General features: G+C 38.3%; 1 protein-coding gene across 9 annotated transcripts in view; it reads right to left on the reverse strand.

Annotated features, from left to right (window-relative positions):
* stard13b (StAR related lipid transfer domain containing 13b) overlaps window positions 1–24,641 on the reverse strand; it is a 100,901-nt gene continuing 76,260 nt past the window's right edge. For 5 of the 9 annotated variants that reach the window (XM_067364666.1, XM_067364667.1, XM_067364669.1 and 2 more), the window contains 13 exons: window positions 12,069–12,140; window positions 9,937–10,018; window positions 7,533–7,596; window positions 5,547–6,925; window positions 5,127–5,297; window positions 4,630–4,789; window positions 4,259–4,457; window positions 3,928–4,138; window positions 3,349–3,469; window positions 2,920–3,156; window positions 2,599–2,816; window positions 984–1,160; window positions 8–874 (listed from right to left, as the gene is read on the reverse strand). In XM_067364666.1, coding sequence (XP_067220767.1) covers window positions 757–874; window positions 984–1,160; window positions 2,599–2,816; window positions 2,920–3,156; window positions 3,349–3,469; window positions 3,928–4,138; window positions 4,259–4,457; window positions 4,630–4,789; window positions 5,127–5,297; window positions 5,547–6,925; window positions 7,533–7,596; window positions 9,937–10,018; window positions 12,069–12,140 — 3,209 coding nt within the window. In that variant the 3' untranslated portion in view covers window positions 8–756. Of the gene's footprint in view, window positions 875–983; window positions 1,161–2,598; window positions 2,817–2,919; window positions 3,157–3,348; window positions 3,470–3,927; window positions 4,139–4,258; window positions 4,458–4,629; window positions 4,790–5,126; window positions 5,298–5,546; window positions 6,926–7,532; window positions 7,597–9,936; window positions 10,019–12,068; window positions 12,141–16,630; window positions 16,701–24,641 lie in introns of those variants that run through there. The other 4 variants (XM_067364664.1, XM_067364665.1, XM_067364672.1 and 1 more) reach the window with 3 other exon arrangements.

Here is a 24,641-nt window from a genome sequence, read left to right on the forward strand (position 1 = left end):
CAAAAAGACAGTAAACAAATGAATATTAATTCATTTACATAGTTTAATTAAAAATCATTGTCTCTTTGTCATTAATGTAATCCAGTACTACTATAGCAGGTCTGAAAAAAATCAAACCCAAGTCATTTTGTCCATCCTCTAAAACAAGCAAGTAAAAATTCCATAATATTACACCCATTCATGGACAAACATTAAAATAAAAACAGAAAAAGCAAAATAAACCCAGCTTACAACTGAGTAACATTTTGTACTATATGAATTACACTGATATCTGTGCAAAAGGAGATATCAAAGACACATATGCAAAATGTTCGTACTACATGAGCATTTAAATATATATATATATATAGTCTATACAAGATGTGTGTAGATAGATACACACATACACACAAATACAAACAAACACATACATGGACATGCGGTGCATGCATGTGCAAATATAGCTTCTTTTTTTTATTAAATAACATATATGCTTCCCAGAAGCACTTAAGAGCTTAGGTGTCCTATACATTGTATAAGATCATATAAAAGAATAAAATAATTAATTATAATACAAATAACAATAATTACAATAAGATAATATTAAAAAGGGACCAGCTAAAGGTACATTGGTAAGTTGACGACATTCCCATTTGAGTTTATTTCCCAGACCAGGCAACTCTGCTCATTGTGCAAAAGGGCAAAGAGCTGCAGAAAGTTTTCATGGTATTCGGAGTCACAGAACTGAGATTTCATTTCCTAGAATGATAGCACGGCTCAAATTTTTGTTTCCGGACCCTCTGTTTGGATCGGCTGAAAGGAATTGCGAATACGAGCAGCTTCGGCGGCGCAAAGGTGTCCGAATGCTTTGTTATACCACTCTGGAGATCTCCCCCTGAAAAAAAGCACAGAAAATGTGACCACACTGACATACTTTCATTTCTATGAACAAAGTAGTTACGCGTATGTGTGTGTGTGTGACTCAGGCAGCTATATATACTCACTTCAGGTCCACTCTGCAGATGTGGGTGAGTCTGGACTTGCCAGAGCCACAGGGCTCCAGTAAGTAATTGGATTCCATCACTATAGCTCTGATGCCCCCTACAGGCAGACAGTCCTCATGCTCGATAGACACAGACACCAGAGAACACGTCCCCCGCGGCAGATCTGTCCTCCATGACCTGAGGACAACATTGTAATACTTACAATTGCTGAAGCAAAACAAAGTAACATGTGATCTATGGATCTATGCATTAATCCTACTTAATGCTGACAACAATGGAATCACTTTGGAGAGAATTGCCAGAATAGAAGACTTTTTCTTTGCACAAAAGAGGATGATGGTATGAGAGGATTACCAAAGCAAGTTTTTAAGTGTGAAAATATAGCAAACATAACACGGAAACTCAAAAAGAACGGACTTGTGACAGGTCCCTGAAACGATCAGGCCTTCGCTTTAAGCATTTCATGATGACTGATTGCAAAGGGGAGGAGTGGAATGAGAAGTGCCTGGTCCCCACAGTGAAGTTCGGTGGTAGTAAAGTTCTTATATAAGGATATATGAGTGCTGAAGGAGTGGGGAAGTTGTGCTTAATCAATGGTGTCATGAATTCACACTCCTCATTCCCTGCGCTGTTGGCTACTTTTTCATTATGACAGTGACTCTATACATTCTCTTAAGGTGGACAAGTATTTCACCCAGCCTTAATGCTAGTGGGCACCTGTGGGGGATTTTGTAGAGACAAGCTGAGCAACATCCCCCATAACATCAGGGCACTCAAGGAGCTCATCATTCAAGAGTTAAATAGGATAGATGTGACAATGTGTCCTGAGCTTGTACACTCAATGCCAAGAAGAGTCAGAGCAGTATACTTAAAGTTATTGAGAATACTACATACTAGAATATTACATGTTTGTGGAAATGATGCATTTTTGCAACCCTTTATTTAAGCAAAATTGGCTAATTTACTCATTTTGCATATATTTATGACATATTTTTCTCAGTTTTTATTACGTATATAATTAAAACATTTCAATTTTGTCATGTTTCCATGAATTATAATAGTGTTCAGAGGGGTGTATATATTTAAAGGGTTAGTTGAAAATTCTTTCAAAAGTCATCATTATTCACCCTCATGTCGACTTTCGTTCATCTTCGGAACACAAATGAAGATTTTTTTTAATAAAATCTTTCTGTCTCTCCATTGACAGCCTACACAAATTTCAAGCCCCAGAAAGGTAGTAAAGACATCATTAAAGTAATCCATGTGACCCAAGTGGTTTAACCTCAATTTTATGAAGCGACGCAAGTGCTTTGTTTGTGCAAAAAAACACAATTTACCACTTTATTTACAAAATATGAATCTTCAGCACGCATTCAAGAGATCACCACGACGCATGCGTGTTGACGCGAGAGCAGACATTGCGTGAACGCATGTTGGAGATTCATATTTTGTAAATAAAGTGGTAAATTATGTTTTTTTTCTGCGCAAAGCACAAAAGTGGTAGTTGCGTAGACTGTCAATGGAGGTACAGAAAGCTCTCAGATTTCATTGAATATTTTTCATTGAACTTGAATATTTTACTAATTTATTTGACATCCTCAGGTCTGGAACCTACCTAAGCACCACAAAGTCTCTGCTGGGATGTGGGGGCATACAGTTGAGGACATACTGGAACACTTCCGTCTGCCTGTCCAGGACCTCACACACTTTCCAATTCATCAGATCCACGTCCCACAGGTGGCGTTCCCGAAAAACACGGTTCAGAACCACAGAGGGAGGAGCCTCCACCTCCACCGAGACCCGCCAACGTCGAAGAGGGTTCCCATCACCCACCTGGAGTTAAAGGAAAGCACTTTACTAAGTATTAATTAGTGATATTAATTAGTTTTATGTAATGTTTGTTATGTGGTGCAAAGCCTAAATTCTCCATTCATACCTTCTTATAGGACAGCTCGGTGTTACCGGTGCTCTGGCAGGATACCCAACCTTTGGCCTTTTCCCGTGATTCTTTGAGGAGACCCTGCAGTCTGGCCTCCATGAATGCAGGCCAGGAGCCTTCATCTTCCCCCTCTTCCTCTTGATGTTGCCGCTTACAGAGCTCCTCAATTGTGGGAGCCTGAAGCTCCGCCTCCACGTAAGAGTTCCGCGATTGTGTCACCATTTCATGTGGAATCTGAGGGAAAATAAAACAGTTTGTATTCTGCAGTAGGGATAATTGAAAAGGCCAATAAAAAAAAATGATTTCCACATAGACTCAGAGTGCATTGTGGGCATAAAAGTTATGTTATGAAATACACATTCTAGTAATTGAAAGAAAGTATGTCAAGTTATTCTCATGTGAAATAGATGTGTGTATGTGTCTCACCTCAAACAAGCGGTTACACTCTGTGATCATGTGTGCCAGGCCCTGAGTGGCAGCCAGGTTTTCATTCAGGTCCTTTTGGTCTGGCCTCCCTGTAGCATACTTTTTCTGCATCTGCATAGCTCTGTAAACAGATCAAAAAATGCTTTAGTTAAGATGACAATAAACTTTTAATAAAATGTATTTAAATATTTATTTTTACAAAAAGTAACATAAAATGTGTAACACAATAATACAAATGTAAAAAATATAATAATAATAATTTAAAAGTCAAGTAATACATAAACACTTAATAAACTATTACTTTATTGGGAAAATGCATCTTTATTTAGTGTTGCTTTAACACATCACCAAACCTTAAAGTACAGTATTTATATACTGTAAAAAATTAGTTTTCTTCTTAGATGGATGGATGAATGAACTTAATGGTACATATAATAGTAGATAAAATGGTACGTTTTTTGTTTGTTTGTTTTTTTTTTTTAATGTACTATTAAATTGTATAGTTGAAATGATGAGTTTCTCCTTTATGGGGATAAATAAAGATTTCTATCATAACCTAACTATTGATAGTAGATATACCTTGGTGTAAGATTGTCCTTCTTCAGGATGTTGAGATGAAAAAGCGAAGGTGCCAAACAAACTGCGATGTTCATAGGTGTCATTTGATTCTCTTGCACGGAAGTGACATCGCTCAGGAAGCAGAGCAGTGTTTGCAATACTTCCCTGTTTTCATCTGACATCAGCATGATGGCCGCCTGCACAGCCTGTAAGCGCTGCTCTTTGGGCACATCTAAAGAGGAAACGAGGATCAGATGAGTGAGTGAAGGAAGTACAGTATTTCTCTTCCTGAATGCATGAGATGGATGCAGGAAAAAAGTTGGGTTAGACTTTGGGGAGCAGTGTTTCTTACATTGGTAAATGTGGAGGAAGGTTTCACCAAGTTTGCTGGTCAGAAGTGGCTCAGGCAGATCCCTGAAGAACTGTTTGACCATGTCGGCCACATCATATGCAGACTGGTCTTCATAGTTGACATCTTCTGGAGAACTCTCATTCATCTGTCTGAGAGCTTGGATACGAGACTTCACTCCAGACTTGCGAAAAAGACCCACCTAGGAAACAGAAGACAATTTTAAGTTGTACATTTTAAATGTAAAGAAATGAAGTTGACTTACAAGAAAATGGAAATGTAATGTTCACATACAGTATAATGTACATTTGCATTTAGAAGAATAATAGCATTTTATTTACAGTTATATTGTTGATTTGATGAGCCTGACTGACCTGATCAAGGCATTGGCTCCTGAGGTAGCGCAAAGCCTGCTGCACGCCAAGAGGCAGAGGCTGACCGAAGCGTTGCACATGCACAATCAGTGGAACCCCAAACACATTCTTATCCTTGTAGTCTGGAACCTTCATCCTCTTCATAAACTTTGGCACAGCCCTAAGAGACAAAGAATAATAGTGAGGTTTTTATACCATATAACCTATTTCACAGTGGCATTTTTTTTTTTTTTATATATTATGTTTTGGGAGTAGTAAAGTCATCAATACAAGTAAATTAAACAAGTTAAACAATAAAGATTTGTATAAACAGTGAAGTTATCACAGTTTTAGGCAGGCTGCTGTAACAATAGTGACCAGTAGAGGGTGCATGGGTTAGGATTTACTGGTGCTCCTTCTTGAACTAATCACAGCACAACCACTTAGAGACAGAAGCTTTAAGCTATAGTAAAACATAAATCCCATAGGATCTGATTATTTTTCTAACAGATTCTTACCAGGTCCAGCCATGTTTGTTGGACATGGAGTACTTCTCCATAATAGCAGTGAGACGGAGCAAGGAAAATTTCTGTAGCAGACTAAGCTGGGCGGCAGATTGGCTGGAGATCTGGAGGGAGGCGACCGAATGGCTGAGGCGGTTGGAAATTTGGAAGCTCGGCCATCGCAAGCTAAACAAAGAGCAAGGAACCATGTTAGGGTTTTAAACCTGAGGGTGAATGAATGGCTGACTTTGAGCACAACCACCTAAACCAGCATTTGAACAATGCTAAAACTACTCCATTTTTTTTTTTTTTTTTGTTATACATACACATGCATACATGCTAATTTCAACCTGTAAACCAATCTTTATTTTCAAGTAACTTCTACGGTTCTGAATGCAACACATATATCCAAGCATTGTTAGCTCTGAATCTTACCGTCTTGGTCTAGTAAGTGAAGCCCCAACACCAGAGTCTCTCCTTTCCCTCATTCCAGTGGATTCTGTTTCATTAAGCGACACCCCATCCCTGTCTACATCACTGAGGGTAGCCTGACCCTCCAGCACTGAATGCCCCTCAAAGTCCAGCGTGATCTGGCTAGATGACTGCAGGTCCCCTTGTCTCTCTCCATTAAAATCAACTCGCTCCTTCCCTGCATTTTCACTATTGGGCAGTACATTCTTGGACCAGTGGTCCACGATCTGTTGCAGCCCACTAACATGCTGCAGAATATCATCCAAATGTGGGAAAAGGTCTTCCTTTTCCAAGTCTATGAGGTCACCAGTGCTGGCATAGAGGTGTGAGCCAGGTACATTGTCATAAATGCTGATCCGACTACCTCGTGTGCAGCACTGTGTGATGGGGCGAGGTTCTTTGATGCTGGGTGGACGTTGGACATCCGAGTCCATGCTTGCCGAGTGCCAGTTGATGGAGGTTGCCATTGAGGGCGAAAGACTCTCAATGGACAGAGCTTTGGGAAAGGTTCCAGGTTTGTGATCTTTAGGGATATGCACCACCAGGTCCTCGTAGGAGCGGAACTCATTGCGGCGGTTCTGCTCGGCCACACGCTTACCCTGGATGAGACTGGAAAACACATCCACGTCCTCCAGGTACATCCCGCTCCGCTTGTGATTGGCCCGGTGGACGTTGCGTTCCTTCAGGTTTGGCGTACTGACGGCACTCCCGCTGGACTGGCTGCTGCTCCCTTCACTGCTGGACTGGGATGGCAACCCCATGCCGGAAGGTGGCTCCGCTAGACGCATATCACAATTGATGATCTCCACACAACGGAGAGTTTTCACAGCCTGGGGTTCTTGTTGGAGAACCGGGGCACTTATTACAAGACTCCTGTTCCCTCCGCCACCCATTGCTCCCTGCAACTGCAAAGCCTCCATGCGGCGTAAGAACTCCTTAGCTCGTGTCCGTCCTCGCTTGGCATGCTTTACAGCCAGCGAACTGTAGCTCGAAATATCTGAAGAGAGATGGGCCACACCTAGTGATGTGTGGTCGGGCATGGCTGCAGAGTCCGAGCAGGTGCGGTGCGAGCTGTCCGAGTCTTCTGCGCTGTGCGCAGGAATACCGCCGCTTCCACCGCTGCTCTCGCTGTGGAGCGAGGAGATCTCCGGCTCACTCAAATCTGTTAGAACACTCTCGCTGCTGGTTGTTGTCCTCAGGGCAGAGTTCTCCCCTGAATTCTTGTTTTCCACACCCCTCAGCAGGCAATCAATGTCTTGGAGCCTGGACCAACGGCGACTGCTCCATTCAAAGGTCCATTTGTCACTGATGGCAAACAGGTCATCTTCATCTGAGTCTTCACTCTGCAAATCAACAAGGGAATGAATAAATATGTCTTTCTTTCTTTTGCCATACCTTTTCCTTTACTAGGTTAATAATTCAGCACAACACTTGAATACCATCCCAATCCTTCAAGAAAACCTTTCTTTCACTCTCTCCTTTTTTTCCTTTTTCCTTCTCCACAATCCAGAACCCCCAGAGGTAACGGTTTAGATTCACTCAAATGACTTTTTCATGTTTTCAAAGGGCACATTCTTTCCTCTGTTAAATGATTACATAACCAGTGTGAAATAACATCTATTCATCTATAAATGTGATATAACATCTATTTATATTCAATATCTTTGGTGGTACAATAAGTGATACTATACTTTAGAAAAGAAAGCCGAAATATCACTTCACACAAGACAATGCTAGTGGCTTTCTCATATGTCAATCTTATTGTGATAAAAAGGGTTGTAGTTGTTTTTTTTAGAGTTAGAACCCATCACATTTTGTGCTAGTCATTATATAGCATTTTTACAGGCATAATAACCCTCCTAATTCTAGCAGCAAAACCGCCATAACATGAATTCGCTAGAACAATGCACATACCCAGCAAGTGTTAAATAGAAATGATGCATCACTTACTTTTTTCTTGGGAAGGTTTACGTCAAGTTTCATAGAGGCACACTTGTTCAACGTATTCAGTCGCCTAAATGAAAAAAAAAATTGATAGAAATTTAAAAAGCCTTTCCTACCAACTGGCTTTATTTTGCATTGCATATACCATAGTGATGTGGACACAATGTCAGCGCAGCCTTCTGTGGCAGTTTCTAATATAATCAAGCTGTAAGATCTATGTCCCTGCTATCCAACAATCAGCTCTGGTGAGCAGCAAACCTAATTATACACAATAATTGGCCAATGCCCTACTCTCTCTCATGTACGCTTGCTTTTAATTGGTGAAAGCTTGCGAGCTGCAGTTGTCATGGTTTTCAATGGCCCTCAAGAGCAACTAATGTGGTGTTGATTCCAGCTGCCACATAGTCACTCTTCCAGGTCTAAGAGGCCTGTTTTAACCCTTAAAATTCAAAACATCAAACAAAAACCGTAAGAGCTTGCTTTTCTTTGATGCCATTCCCAAAACCTCCTTAAAATAGGTCTTTCTTTTGCGGTCATTTGCGTGGTCCATCAAATATGAAAAACCCTTTTGGGATGAAAGTAAAGTAGTGTACTGAACTTTTGACAAAGTTGTGGGCTCAAGCTTCTCCTTGAACTAGTCTTTTTGAATCGCAGAGCATAAGTTTAAATTACAACGTTTCACAATAAAGGTCTTAAAGCAACACCGCAACATATCAATATTTCCAATAAAAAGTCAATAAAAAATAAAGAAGACTCTTCCTAGATCCAAAAGTGAGCAGGAACGATTTATTAGAAGCTGTTACTGATGTAAAGGGAAAGAAACGGATAATGTGGAAAAGACGACAACACATTGCATGCCTCAAGCTTTGCATGGAAACCAAGCCACTGTTTGTGATGTAATAATCATGACATTTTATGACTCTTTATATTGTTCAGTGGTCTGTGTGAGGGCCATGACAGCAAAGGCTTAAGATATAAAACATGAATCACAGAACACAGTCGATGCGTAATGTAGCAAACTGAAAGACATTGGCCATAGTCAATGGAGAACAAAGATAAGACACCGGTTCCAATAAGACAAGGCATCAACATAAATGTTAACTTTGTTTTCATTTAATCTATTAATATTTATATTAATTATATTAATATTTAGCTAAACAAAGAAGTGTCTTTATTAACCGCTTTTATCGTGGTATCAAAATTTGTATGAAGAATTTCGGTGGTATTGGTATTGGCCATTGAATTATTGGTTTCACGAGAACCCTACATTTAGGGTAAAAATATGAAGAGTTAACAGAGCTACTTTGATGACTTCCTGGCAATTAATTTATTAAACATGCCAAGTTATTAGTCCACAAATCAAGCTGGGAGTCTTTATCTACAAATTGATTTGCTACCGGAACTTGCAAACATCCACAACTAACAAACTCCTCCGCTCTCTTACTGGGCATGTCGTGCTAGAATTGTTTACTGAGCTGTTCCCCTCAGGGGGCTGTAGAAAAGTGAGAAGTCAGGGAATGTCGGACATTGTTTCCTATACAACAGTAAACAGGTTTGGAATTTCGATGAGTTGCTTAAGGGTTGTTTAGAGTCACAGTAGACCAGCTTGAGTACGCCCCCCTTTGCCCCCAATGCTTTCCTACCAGGGTAGTCTCCAAGGCAACCAAAGTTACTGGAGGGCTCTTTTCATCTTAATTTGGGAACTCAAATTCAGTTTCTAAACAAGAGGAAAAGCTAACTCATTGAGAACATTCTGTACTTATGTCTGGGGAAATACAATGAGTGTAATTTACTTTATTTAGCCAGTAGTTGCTTTAATCATGACATTATTTACTTCTGCATTGCAGAAAGATTGACATGAGAAAAACTACACCAGACTTTTACAACACACAATGACAGCAATAAAAAAAGGATGACCAAAGACAATTTAAAAGCCATTGATTTGCCATTGCAATGTCTGTGAAGAGTTACAATCCTCAACCACAACAAAATAAATATTTTAAATAGAAAATTTGAATGCAGTAGGAGTAGATCTAAATGAAATACTCTAATTGACCAAATCCTGCTTATAACCATGAAAGTGATATCAGTAATGACAACAGGTCGTAAGAGTCAAGAGTTGTTCTTTGTGTTTTATTGCTGTCCTTGTGTGTTGCAACAGTTAATTCTGGTGTGGTTTCTCTCATGTCAATCTTCTTGTAATGTAGAAGTAAATAATGTCATAATTAAAGCAACAAATGACTCAATAAAGTTTGTAAAATGCACTCATTATGTTTCCCCAGAAATAAAGAACAGAATGATCTCAATGAGTTAGTTTTTCTTTTTTAAAGAATCTGAAATTGAGGTGTTCATTAGGTTCAATGGTTTATGGATTATGGGCTTTTTTGTTAAGGGAGTACACAGTCCTTACCGGCATAGAGGTTCCACAAGGTCTTTGTCCAAGAAGTCATGGTCTTTCTTCACAGGAGAGATATCAATTGGAAACTGAGAATCTGTAAAGAAACAGGCATATCCCATTTCAACAATCAAGTTCATTATTGTCAAATGCTGGGAAAAAAAAGATGTCTTTTAGGGACCGTAATGATTTCCCTCTGATTCGTTAATAGGCCAATCTTGCATGTTCACAGTGAACACAGAGGGATTCAGGCGCCCACACTCTTAAAAAAAAACCCTCTGACAACACATTCTTTCCAGAGCGATAGCCAAGGCAAAGAGAGTAGCTAACTTGTTTTAGACTTCCAGATGCTAATAAAATGAGACAGGGTTTGCCCCCCAAAAACTGAGCTTGGCTTTGAGAAGCCATTACGTCTTCCACCAAATATTGTGTCCAACTTATGCAACAGGGTGACTGGATCCAGACCCTGCTGAAGCTGACATTCCTCTGGTACAATTAAATGTTTCATCATATTTTTTGCCTTTGCAGAACGACACAGAAGTAAAAATACAGATTCAAAGAAAGTCACTGTGTTGTGGCATTGAAACGCTGGAAATTCCAAAACAACACTTGTAAAGACATGCATTATGGGAAGATTCTATTCTGTATTTTGCCCCTGTGTCTCCCATGATGAGATGACAATGTAGTAGCTATTAGTATTAAAAATAAAAAAAGAAGGGACTGTATAACAGGACACCGTTGTTCTTACATATTAAATTGCAAATGAATTCAATTAATGTGAAAAATGAAAATACATAAAGTACCCCTATTATGCTTTTTCGATTTCATGCAGTCTGTAATATAACTGTTTGTGAATGTAAAAGGTCATCTTCAATTCCAGTCTCCTGTTACATACACAATGAAACAAACTTGCTTAATGCCAGCCCATGGTCTTCATTGGCTGCCCGCAAATAATGTCTACTTTTACCCGCCCTCAAACACTGTAGTTGTAGCTGAGGCCTAGAAATGTTTGGTTTGTGTTGTGCATATGTTGAGAAGACAATGTTTTCTGCAAATCCACTTTGCTGCACTACAAAAGGATTCTAGATGGAAAAACGACGCCATCGTTCCTGTTTGAATCAAGCGCTGAGGAAGCTCCTGAGCTGAAATTCAGATATGGTAATAGGCATTTAGTGGTAGACCAATCACAACAGACTGGGCCATCTGACCAATCAGAGCAGAGTAGGCTTTCAGAAAGGAGGGGTTTAGAGAGACTGAATCTATGAATGAACCGTTTTTAGACTCTTTGAGAAATGTATATTATGAGAAAATCAAAGTCTCTTTTGACCTTGGATGCATGTACATTTATTGTAGGAGACCTGCAAAAAAATTAAGCAGCTTTAAAATAGCACAAAAAGGGCACTTTAATTATCTTGCTGCAAAAAACTGTCGGCCGATGTCTTATTTCCAGGTATAAATTATAAATTCTAATCTATAATTTTATATGAAATATCCAGATGTACTATAACTTCAAATGGATAGTAAATATCCATTATAAAAATTATCCCAGAACCTGGGGTGCATATAGTCATAGTTCCTGCAAAAGAAGTATAAAAAGAAAAGAAAAATAGAGTGTTCACACAATTTCATCCAAAGACACTCCAACATCAAAAGCGTTCACCAAGGGCAAGTGAAAAAGGCAGTGTTTTTGTGGCAAGGTTATTCCCATGACCTCTGTTTCTCTTTGAAGATGTCAAACTCTAGTATGTTCAAGTGGTACCTCTTAACTGGAACCAGTTTGACCAATGACCTATACCTCTCAGCATTTCAGATGAAAATTTCAGATGTAAGAGTTAAATGAGACTCTTTTTTGAGGTGGTATGAAAAAGTTACACATCACAGCGCAGGGGAAATGAACATAACATCATGAGGTCTGGCAGACATTAAAGCGGCCATTAACACAAGTCTGTCGCAAACAACATCGGAAACTAAACCCCACATTAAAAGCTTGTGTTAGCCGTAAATCATGCTGATGTCATACAATTGTTTCTAAATCTGAATGAGAGTCCCGGCCTCCCTCTAAACAGTTTTAACTACAACTTTACAGTTGGGTGTGATAACATTTGTGAGATCTTCTAAGTTTATGTTCTTGTGTGGTGAAGCGTTACCTTCAAAGAGCTGGGCGTACTGGGGGAATCCTGCCGCCCGTAGCCAGTCACAAGCTTCCTTTGCCTCAATTTCTGCAACACAAAATGTTTGTACTTGTCAGACTCATAAAGCATGTCTATCTGTTTAATATATAAAGACAAAGAAGAAACAAGATTAGAGGGCCCGATTTCATGGGTAGCTTCAAACTTTGAGATCATAATGACCACATAATGACAAAGTCAGCCATCTTTCATGCCTCTCTAAAGCAAAAGTACAGCATATTGATATGGATATATGTTGTATAAAGTAAACATAACATGTATTTGTCTTTTTTTCTTTATTAATATATAGTATATATACACGTGTGATACATTTAGTTAGCATTTGTCAGTAGAAACTTTTTCCATCTTAGTAGAGGCACAGTGTAAGGAGACTAGGAGGACCACTAGCATATTGTTTCAAAGACGTTATCATCAAAACTATTTTTAGAAGAGCTTGTGTGCTCTTGGACAGGAACAGAGGGAGGGAGGGAGGGAGAGAGAGAAAGAGTGAGGAGGTATTACATAACATAATCAGTTCTGTGTGATTTAATTATGTTTCTCTTCCTGCCACTGCATGAACAAGGTTATTCTTGTAGGTCAGCAACCAGCCAGGTTACAAGATAATCACACAGCCCCGTGAGCCTGTAAAGTCTGCTCGTAATCCTACATGATAAAACAAGGACAGCTCAAGATCTTCAGGATTAAGAGATCAGTTACATATTGGCATCATGATCCTGTTCATATAACTGTAGTCTTTTACGTGACACGTCCCAGTCAGCTAACGCAGAGCTTATGGAGGGTTAACATAATGTACTAAAATGTCTGAAGCCTGTTTTTGATTTTTCTTCTGGTCAGCTTTGGAATAATGCTAGGAAACTGAGTGATTAATATCATCTTCCAGAAGTGGAACTGGAACATTCATAAATATTGATTTATGGGTCCACTAAACAAAACAACTGTTTTAGAGTTGACCAAAAAGGTCAAAGACCCCCTGGTCACGAGTGTATCCCCATAAAAAAACATAAAATAAAAAGAGGAAGTAAAATCATAAATGAAATCATGTAAATAGCAACAATGAGATAAATAAAGAGTATATGGAGATCCTTTTCCCCAATAATCTCACATTTCCTTCAATAGAGTCTCAAACTGTGCTCAGATCAGCCAATATAGCAAAGTCTCTAATAAAAAGATTTCAATACACTCTAAAAAATGCTGGGTTAAAAACAACCCAAGTTGGGTTGAAAATGGACAAACCCAACGATTGGGTTGTTTTAACCAAACTGTTGGGTTAAATGTTTGCCCAACCTGCTGGGTAGTTTTACATAATTCAACTATTGTTTAAAAATTACAGTATTGCTTACTTAAAATGGACCCAAAATATCTTGAAAATTAACATTTATTAATATGTTTAATAAATGAACATTTTAATTTCATTTTAGATTCATTTTAAGTCAGCCATATAGTCATTTTCAAACAATAGTTGGGTTAAATAAAACTACCCAGCAGGTTGGTCAAACATTTAACCCAACTGCTGGGTTAAAACAACCCAATCGCTGGGTTTGTCCATCCCAACTTGGGTTGTTTTTAACCCAGCATTTTTTAGAGTGTATGAACTCAACTTTTCTCATCAAAATCTTTCAATGCCACATTATCTATACCATCCACATTAGTTTTACAGATCTATATTCTTACTGTCCGTCAATAATTGTCTTATTTGCGCTATTTTTATAGAAATTTTATTCTGCACAACTATGACACAAGCTGTTCATAAGTTGCTCTCACTGTACTTGCATAAAATACACAAAATGTAATTCTGTCAGCCAGAAAAAGAAATTTAAGTCAGTGTTTGGGAGTGAAACAGCAAAATCCGATATTTACAAAACAATAAAAGAACATAAGCACATACTTCCCTTTGTTTAATATTTCATCGCATTTCAACTAGCTAAGTTACTCATGTTCACTGTCAACAAATCACAATAAAAGGCATCTGCTATTCTATTACATACTTTAATATCATCAAAGAATGACTGAAATTAATATTCTGTATTTGTGTAGCGCTTTTCACAATACAAAACACTCTTTACAGAAAAATAGTGCCTTACAATCCACAGTGATCAAGCCAATTATTGCCCAAGATGTTTAGATAAGATGAGGAACAAACCGTGGGAGGAACCAAGACACAGACCGGTGAGTTTAAACAATTGCAGACAGCGATACACAGACACCCATTGACAATATAATGTAGGTAGATCCTGTTTAGTTAATATGTCAATCAATAAATATAAAATCCAATGTATCTTAACGTCTTCAGAATATTCTAGTATCTTACATATACTTTTCTACTGATTTTTGAATCTAAAACTATTTTTTTTTTTTATTCAGTTGAATCATTCTCACCTGATTCAGCGGTACAGGAGTGACTCTGTCACCTTCACTTATACAACTCTCAACAGCTCAATTTAAAAAAAGACATATGGCTTGAATCTCATGCCAAACCACTTGACAATCCAAATCACGCCCCAACGGGTCTCCTGTGTGTGGGTACAGCCTATATGCCTGCCCTCCAAGCGTGCGTAGAGGAGTAGCTGCGTCAGAGAGTGAATCGCCTGGGTTTCCATTCATCATATTGACAGTAACATGTATAAGTGTGGGTGAGAATTCCTGCGCTGTCTCCACCCCACTAAGATTACCTTTCTTTTGTGTCACCTCAGTTCACCAAACAATATGGTTTGTTCACTTCAGCAGCTCCTATGGGAAAGACTAAACGCTTCAGACGTCAAGTGATATAAGATTGTTCTTTATGAGCATGTCACGAAACTCTCGGGCTATAGCTACTCAGCAATACTATACCACTTGAGGGATTTGAAGAAAACAAATGCATAACAACTGGCAAATATTAGCAGATAAAATGTCCTTGAGGTTCAACAGCACGCAATATGACATGAAATTACAAACATTTGATTGTATAAATGTATTTTCACAAGGTCCTCCCTAAATACATCACACAAAACAGTGGGGTTGACCAAATCGTTGATACAAACACTAAAACAACACTGATGCAGACATTTCAAAATTTCAAAAAAAAAAAAAAAAAAAATGAACTTGCATAATATTTTCTTTAATATTTTAAAGAAAAATTTCAGCATCATTACTCCAGTCTTCAGTGTCACGTGATTCTTCAGAAATCATTTTAAAATGCTGATTGGGTGCTCAAAAAACATTTCTTATTATAATCAATGATATTTTTGTGGAAATTGAGATTTTTTTTCAGAAATCATTGACAAAGATATAATATTCTTAAGATATAATATTAATTTTGCATATCTATATATATATATATATATATATATATATATATATATATATATATATATATATATATATATATATATATATAAAAAAATCTGTAAATTATACAGGGAACCATTTAACTTGGTACATCACAAAAGAAAAAACCCAAAAACAAATTAAAAATTAAGAACAGAACTCTGCAGTTCAATTGCTATTTAAAATCTATAATAATCAAAACAACCAAAACTGCTCTGGATATCCCAACTGAATTTAAATTATATTTCTTGTATGAAACATTGGAGTATAGAAAAGCGTATCTATAAAAAGTCTAAAAACGTATGTATATCTATGAATGAAAACATTTTATAAACAAATTCCAATGAAAGCGTAAACAAAGGTTTGTTCAAAATAGTGTAAGGAACACAAAACAATCCTCTCTCATAAAAAGTGTATCAAATGTCAAAATATCAGATAATTGCTCAGCATGACCAACATCAGTCTATCACTATCACTGTTATGTAGCACTGTTACACAACCACGATATATGGTGCTCAACATAGTGCCTGTAACTGAAAACAAAGCGTAATCCAACAGAAGGTGAGGGAACCTCCTTTGTGACTAAGCGTTCATTCCCAAGAGTGCTGTGGGCAATGCATTGCACCTCCTGCACTGTACAGTAACACTGAAAGTGAAACGGCATCCTTATCAATGTACCAAAAAAGCCTGGAATTCCACGTCACACAGCATTAAGTAATACAATCCCGAAAGCTACAGTTTCTTTTCCGTCATTGTCCTTTTTCATGGAATCGGAAGGATAAAGAGCTCAGCTACTGGCCTGCCGCCAGCAGGGGAAACTCTCCCTTTTAAATACAACCAAACTGCGTGCAGAGCACAATGACTGTCACAACAATATCTTCGTAACACAGCACTCCACAAACAGAGTGCTGCTAAATATGTGAGAAACACAGACACCTTCTTTTCCTCAATGAATAACCTTATGTAAAGGGAGGCTGGATACGGTTTTCCCTCAAGGTCAGCCATGGCACACGCTGGCACTTTGGCAAGCTGTCATTAGAATTGAATACGCTAAACAAATATTTGGCGTAGGATTTACTTTGAAACAATTGTCACTTAGAAATTTGCTAGTAAATTTTACAAATAATTACAAACAAAATGGCAAGTAAAAATGAACTTTTGAAGCAGAATGACTGAAATTGTATTTTCTTGTATATATTTGTGGATTTACTTACGAGAAACTTTCATCCTGGTAAAAAAAAAAAAAAAAAAAATCCTGTAAAGTTTAAAACAGAATTTCTTCCTCCCAAAACATCTTTTCTGTGCGCTCCTAACTCTCTCCTCTTCTGCTTCTCTCTTCTCAGCTTTTGTGTTTCTCTCTCTCTCTCTCTCACTTCCTATTTCCCACCCCTTTATTTTTCACTCCCTCTGTCTGTTTTACTTCAACTCTCATTGGTTCTCTAATCCGAGCCCCCGTCCAGCATCTACCCCCTCCATTCCTCATGCTTTATTCTCTCTTCCACTTAAACCATCACAACTCACTCCTTCTCTTGGCACTGCCCTTTCAGCCACCCTCCAAGTGGCAGGACACTGGCAATGTGGGACTTTCTTTTCTTGCTGTCTTATGATGTAATCAGCCCCCCACTGATCCCATCGGTCTCCGAAACCTACAATCAAGCTCATGTAGTAAAGACTGCAGGATGTTTTACATCCCTTAACTTTAAGTTTTATAGCGTTTTATAGCTTTCATGTAAAAGGAAGCTGGGTGAAACAGTCACCCTCTTCACTCTTAAAAGGTTCCAAGAAGAACCTTTAACATTCATGTAGACTTTCCATTACACAAAAAGGTTCTTTATATTCAGATTTTCACAATGTTCTTCACTCTAAGAAATGTTTCTTTGAAGAACTGTTCACTGTTTTTGGGGGGAATGGCATCGATGCAAAAACTCCACTTTGGAACTACAGTCTAACCAAAAATTATTCAGACACTAGATATATTTTTTTACTAGTGGGTGCAGGACACTATAGTTCATTTATGTAAGTGAGGATAACAAAATAAAGTAAACTGTGACATATTATGACCAACAATTCTTCATACAGTGGACTACCAGTACAATTGATAAAAATTTGGGACCAAAAATTATTCAGACACTTTGACCTGACCATGTTTTGCTTAAGTGTTATCTGACATAATTAAGATAAACAATTTTCTGACACAGTTTAACTCTGAGATCTTGTGATAACTGTGATAATGTGTGAAGTTGTCTGAATACATGTATATCATTTTAGACAGTTGCTGGGAAAACGGGAGGGGAGAGACAGATTGGGGGAAACCAAAACGATCCAAATTCCTGTAATGGCCTTCTGGATGACGGAAAACCGTAGGAGAATGTGACACGAGAAGCGAGCATTAAAATAGATTTACTAGGTAAGACATTTCAACACATTATCTAGTGTCAGCTGAGTGTTTGCTGCCCACTGATCATTACAGTACATACATCAGCAATGTGACCCAAAGCCTCATGGGAAGACCCTTGTGGGCTGTAGCTTCTGCAGTGGGATCAAACAATAAAGAAAGAAGACAAAAGACTGTCGCCAACAGAATGCCAGAAAACATTCCACTGAACTCAAAAGAACATCTTTGTTGTCTGATTGAGCTTTTTTTTTAATAATGGTTTTGGGTCATATCATAGTTGCAATACATTAAAAAACAAATTTTTACAAGTATTTAAGTAGTTATACAAGTATTTAGTATGTCAAATACATGTAAAATATGAGGTGCACCTTATTGGTACCATAATGGTTATGTTGATAACCAATACTGGACATCATATATTGTGCATCGCTACTTTTATAAATATTTAACATACTAAAAATATTACATATATTTAAAAGTATACAGAGTAAATAATGTTAACATACTAAATAATTTATTTTAAAAAAGTAAATAATTTTAAATACATAATTTTAAATACATTATTTCAAATAAATTATTTTTTTAATTGTTAGGATTAAATTTTTACAAATTAACTAAAAAATATTTAAATATTTTTACCCAATTTCATACTTTACAACAACAACAACAGTAGTAGTAGTAACAGCAATAATAATAATAATCATTCATACAGCACCTTTATAAAAGATCAACAATGCTTTCAAATAAATGTTATGTAAAAAAAAAAAAAAAAAAAAAAATGTATGATGCCTAAATTCATGTGTAGCATTTAAAACAACAAATAAAATAGAACTTGTGTAGAACATAATATCCAAATAAGATTGTATATCCAAATAAAATCCTTCAGGGTTAATTATTGTTTATCCAATACATAATAAAACATAGAATGCACCTACTACTATATAATAAACCCTTATTTGGATAATCGGAGTACAAGCTCTCCATGTTGTTGGTCTTACTATTTTTGCACATATTTTATCAATGAATCCTGAAAAAGGCTTCTAGCAACGACACATTCAATCGAGGAACAGCAATTCAAGGAAATGCTGTGAGACAATTCATCGACCACCCTACAAAAACACGGTGTGTGTTATGAATCAGCCAGACAGGGATGTAGAGTGACTGAAAACAGCCATGATACAAACTCACAGTCTATTACTGTAAAGCCTTATGCTCTCATTGGAAAACACCTGGAGATAATTCATTGCACAAGAATCAAAGTTCCACCGGCTGAGTCAGACGCCCCTGAGGGAACGCAGGTTTGACAGACACCTCTTGGAGCTCAAACACATACTATTTTTGCCTGCTGATTCCCCTGTGTCAGAACAAACTAGCTTCCTTGTAAGAGGAACCTGGCTAAATGACAGACAAACATGCATCTGTTGTCTGTGGAAACCTCTGCGCTGGATGTGTCATGGTAAAACATCCTAACATCTGATAAGACAATGGATAAACTATGTATCAAAATCAGTCAAGCATCAGCAAGCCCAAAATGTAAATATATAAACCGACCAACTATATATACTGTGTATATATATATATATATATATATATATATATATATATATAAGAAAAGGAAAGTTTTTTGGTCACTGTTCTGGTCACAACATGACATGAAATGACAATTTATGCTCCAACAGGAATAGATTTTAAGCCTGTGTTCAATTTCCGAAAGCTTTTATCATCAGTGGTACTTCACTACCCCACATCCTGATCTAAAAGTAATGTCCTTGAGCAAGAGCTAAATATTTACACATGGTAATGCGGCTCATGTGCTTGAAAAGAGATGTGATGAGTAGGGGGACAAGCAGACGTGCCCAAAAATCTGTCTGGCTAGTAATGTGGTGTGTCACGCTAAAACAGACATAAATCTGGCTCAGATTACCATCTGCCTATTGTTCGTATGGAGATTATATTACGACCACACAATGCGTATAGTGTAAAGGGCAGCAAATGTATAAACACGTCTGTGGTTGAGCGGAATGTGATTGATTGCCATGTATGGTCAAACGTTTTGGGACACTGGGTTTTTAAAACACTATTCACTGTATGTGTGTCTACGTCAAATGAGTCTATAGACGTCATAGAAGCGTTCATGCATCACCAAAACACATATAAACTGGTAATGATTCATCTCACCCAGCATCTAAACACATCTGACCAATGCAGGAGCGTCATGTACCTATTTTTCTGAGGATGTACAAGTGGCAGCTCACTTGGTGCCCTAGGCAAGATAAGAAGTGAGCAAAGAATTAAAAAAAAAATTTTGGATGGCTGTGGTCAACTTCCATTTTCTACCATGCTTTTATCATTTATTTTCTACCAGCTGTTTATTATTTATGAATTTCATGTGTAGATTTAGTTTTACCTTTCTCACAAGCCCAGTATTTCATTATTAAAATATGGAAATTCATCATAAAAATATGAATTATCATAGCTTTAAAAATGTTTTGTTTTTGCCCCCATTTTTCATGAGCTGAATTCAAAGATCTAAGACTTTTTCTATGTACACAAAAGGCCTATTTCTCTCAAATATTGTTCACAAATCTGTCTAAATCTGTGTTAGTGAGCACTTCTCCTTTGCCGAGATAATCCATCCACCTCACGGGTGTGGCATATCAAGATCCTGATTACACAGCATGATTATTGCACAGGTGTGCCTTAGGCTGGCCAAAATAAAAGGCCGCTCTAAAATGTACCGTGTGTAACCACACCAGCCCAGGACCTCCACATCCAACATCTTCACCTCCAAGATCGTCTGAGATCAGCCACCCGGACAGCTGCTGCAACAATCTGCTTGCATAACCAAAGAAGCATACAGATGAGCTTCTCTGAGACGGTTTCTGACAGTTTGTGCAGAGAACAAACTGTCAGAAACCGTCTCAGGGAAGCTCATCTGCATGCTCGCCGTCCTCATCGGGGTCTCGACCTGACTGTAGTTCGTCGTCGTAACCGACTCGAGTGGGCAAATGCTCACATTTGATGGCATCTGGCACTTTTGAGAGGTGTTCTCTTCACGGATGAATCCCGGTTTTCACTGTACAGGACAGATGGCAGATGGTGTGGGTGAGCAGTTGAGTGGCCCATGGTGGTGGTGGGGTTATGGTATGGGGGGGCGTATGGTATGGACAACGAACACAGGTGCATTTTATTGATGGCATTTTGAATGCCGTGACGGGATCCTGAGGCCCACTGTTGTGCCATTTCTCCACGACCATCACCTCATGTCGCAGCATGATAATGCACGGCCCATCTTGCAAGGATCTGTACACAATTCCTGGAAGCTGAAAACATCCCAGTTCTTGAATGGCCAGCATGCTCACCGGACATGTCACCCATTGAGCATGTTTGGGATGCTCTGGATTGGCGCATACGACAGCATGTTCCAATTCCTGCCAATATCCAGCAACTTCCCACAGCCATTGAAGAGGATTGGACCAACATTCCACAGGCCAAAATCAACAACCTGATCAACTCTTCGCGAAAGAGATGTGTTGCACTGCGTGAGGCAAATGGTGGTCACACCAAATACTGATACAGGTTTTGTGAACATTGTTTTCCGCCAGATTGCTATTAAATGCAATTAAAACATTATTTAAAATGCAGTGGAAAAGTTAATTATTTTCAGAATTCTCCTGATAAAGTGTTAATGGACTAGTGACAGCGTGAAAAGTGTATGAATTGAAGAAACACTTTGTGTGTGTGAAAGACAGAGAGAAAAAAAATAAAAAACTTGTTTGTGCTCAGCTTGATGCTTGAAGACTGACAGACAGCGCCAACAGCTATTGAAAGCACAATCATCAAAATTCAGAGGTCGGAACTGCTGGCGAAGCAAAATGTGGCTTAACAGGGAAAAGCCTTGGGTCATGGTGGCAACTGCGTGGGAATGCTCCTCTATTATCTCACTGCCTAGGTTTTAATTAACAAGTACCGGTGTTTCTGGAACCCCTAATGGGCGACATCCTACATACAATAGTCAGGAGTTGAATTAAAGAGAGGTGCCACTCATAATCTCACAAACTCACACGTCCACTCCTCTGTGGCAGGAGTTTTGCCAGTAGAGGTTCACAGCTGGGCCTTGGGCCAAAGGATATTACAATTGCTGGGAAGTACGCACAAAAGCAGCCCTCCAGATAAGTTGTAATAAATTCTTCTTTCTGACAAAACATTTGGAAGAACTCATGCCTTCAAATTTGGCAAAAACAACACGGATTAGGTCAGCTGGGTTTTTTTGGGGGGGGGAGGACATCACACTGCTAATACTCATTTCCTGACCATGTCATGAGTTTTAAGGTTTCATTTTAATGACAAAAAAACAGTAGGAACGTGTAGCATGAAAATTAAGGTTAATAAAACAAATACACGTAAAGTCGCAGACAGTTAGTGTACCCGTGTTATTTTTATGACTTTCCTCCATGGCATGATGTTGATGCAGTACGTCCAACTCATACTATAAACCAAAAAAGAGCCATTTCTGGTTCTGATTTTCTAAGTATTTGTTGGCTAAACCCTTTCGGAAAGCTCGATTTCACCAGGTACACATCTTTGTTGATCCTGGATCAATAAACCAATCAGATTTGAGGGACAAGTTTACAGTTTATTTCAAGTTTAGCAAGGTTAGGTGCTTCTACATCAGTGTTATTCATCTATCATTTCCCTCTGATTTTAGGGATAACTTATGGGTAGGGTTAGGTTTAGAGGTAGGGATCAAATGTTCAGACAGGAATGTTGTTCCAGGATCAACAAAATATGTTGACCAAGTCTAACTCTGCAAAATCTGGACATGCAACCCCTTTCCTCTGAAAAAAAAAAAGAAAGAGGAGTGCAGGTCTGCTTTCAAAGGCACACAGTGAAAGCTTATTGATTTTGAGAGTGAAAAACACTTGTTGACTGCTGATAAAGCTCACTGGGTCAAAAGTCACTCTATGTGTTTTTGTCCTGAAATGAATTCAAACAAGACTGGCGCAGCTGTGGTAACACACTCGCCTGGTCCACTCAAGGACACCCACTGATTGTCCGCTTTCATCCACAAACCTCAATCAGGGTAAGCTTTATTTGAGGTCACGCTCCATAGAAACATGCTATCTTTTACTATAGTGAATCAGTTCAATGTACCTAGCATACGTTTTGGTGTTCTGTGGGTCCACTTAGGAACAGATCACCAAAAAAAAAAGAGAAAATTTTGTCAAATCAGGCTAATCGATTCGTTCATGAAACAGAGCTCAAATGATTCAAATATCTGGTCTCAAATAAACAAACAAACAAACAAATATTTCATTTTTGGAGGCTAAAATATGTGGTCACTGTGTCTTTTGGGTGAAGATACTTCAATATAACTCATTTTTGTTCTACAGAAAAAAAAAGTAATACAGATTTAAAATGGCGTAATGGTAAGTAAAAATCCCATTAAGATTAAAACTACACACATAATAGATAAGGCTATCAAAGAACTATCAATGTTTAATGATATTTTTAAATTGTGTCCATTATTCATAATGATATTGTGAATACTGACATCAATGTGAATCTAAATGCAGCCGACATTGTTTGAATCCTAACAAAGAATGACAGCTTAAATTGATATGTTCATTTCGGGAGTCCTGCGCATGGTGGAAAAGCCTCGTCCAGTAAATATTTGGATCTCTTTGACCACGGAAAATCACTTTGGGTTGTTTGTCACACTGCACATTTGTGTAAAATATGATACACAACAGAATGTTCCTCCACAAAAGGAAAAAAAAGGGAAATATATGGGAGGATTATAGTGTAGCCGTACACCAAATAAGCCCATGACGTCTCTGCATCACAGGTCTTAAATTCACCGGCCCCATAGCTGTAAATTGATAGTACATTTCTGACTTTGTGGCTGCTGTGAACCATGCTGAAAAGCTACTGCAATGAAGCACGCCAGGGCTTTACGGCAAAAACCGACACTCCTCCAGTTCCAAGTAAAACCGAGACATTCATACTTTATCAACTTGCCTAACCACAGAGCAGTGACTCTAAGCTCCCCAAAAGGATTAGCAAGTAATATTCAATGCTCTGAATGTTACCAAACATCTAGAGAATGTAAAGTGTGACACTTTGTAAACTGGTTGCGGGTGTTTTCAGGACTTTAACCAAAGTGAGGTGAAAGGAAATGTACAGCAAGGATTTTGCAGCCTTTCTCTTCCATCAAAAGCTCGGTTAATGTTCCTTGACAGTCAAAATATATTGAAAAGTTAAAGGGAAGCACAGACCAAAACATTTTAAGCTGTAGCCAAAAGTGTTAAGAAAGTATAATCCAGAGCTATAGAGCAGGTGTTCGCTTTCTGACCTCAGGGGTCAATATGTCCATCCGCCACACATGTCTTCCATTAAAACCTCTCAAGTAAGCAGCTATACAAGGAAAGGCAGTTCAACCTGAACCACAAAAATACCTCAAGACCTTCCCTCCAGACACCAGATCCCCTAAACAAGGCAAAAAAAAAAAAATCAATCAGATGAGCTCCCTGAAAAATACATCTAGCAGACATTCTCTGTGTGCCAGATAAACACTTCCAGGTGCTGGACTACTGCCATTTTCCCACATGCTAAAGTGTTTCGAAAGCCACCTCAGGAGCTCCGCTGTTTTATTGTCTTGTATATTTTCAGAGAATTAACAACATTAACGTGAATTTCAGCAGAATTTGTTCATCAAAGCTTGTTGCTGTAAACTGCTTAGTGAGTTCTGCTAGCGAACACTCAAAGACTTACAGGAAGATCTGTTGGGAGAACCTCGAAAACCATGTAAAGACAAACAAAGAAAGATG

The sequence above is a fragment of the Chanodichthys erythropterus genome, chromosome 17, assembly GCF_024489055.1.
Source record: "Chanodichthys erythropterus isolate Z2021 chromosome 17, ASM2448905v1, whole genome shotgun sequence".
NCBI lineage: Eukaryota > Metazoa > Chordata > Actinopteri > Cypriniformes > Xenocyprididae > Chanodichthys > Chanodichthys erythropterus.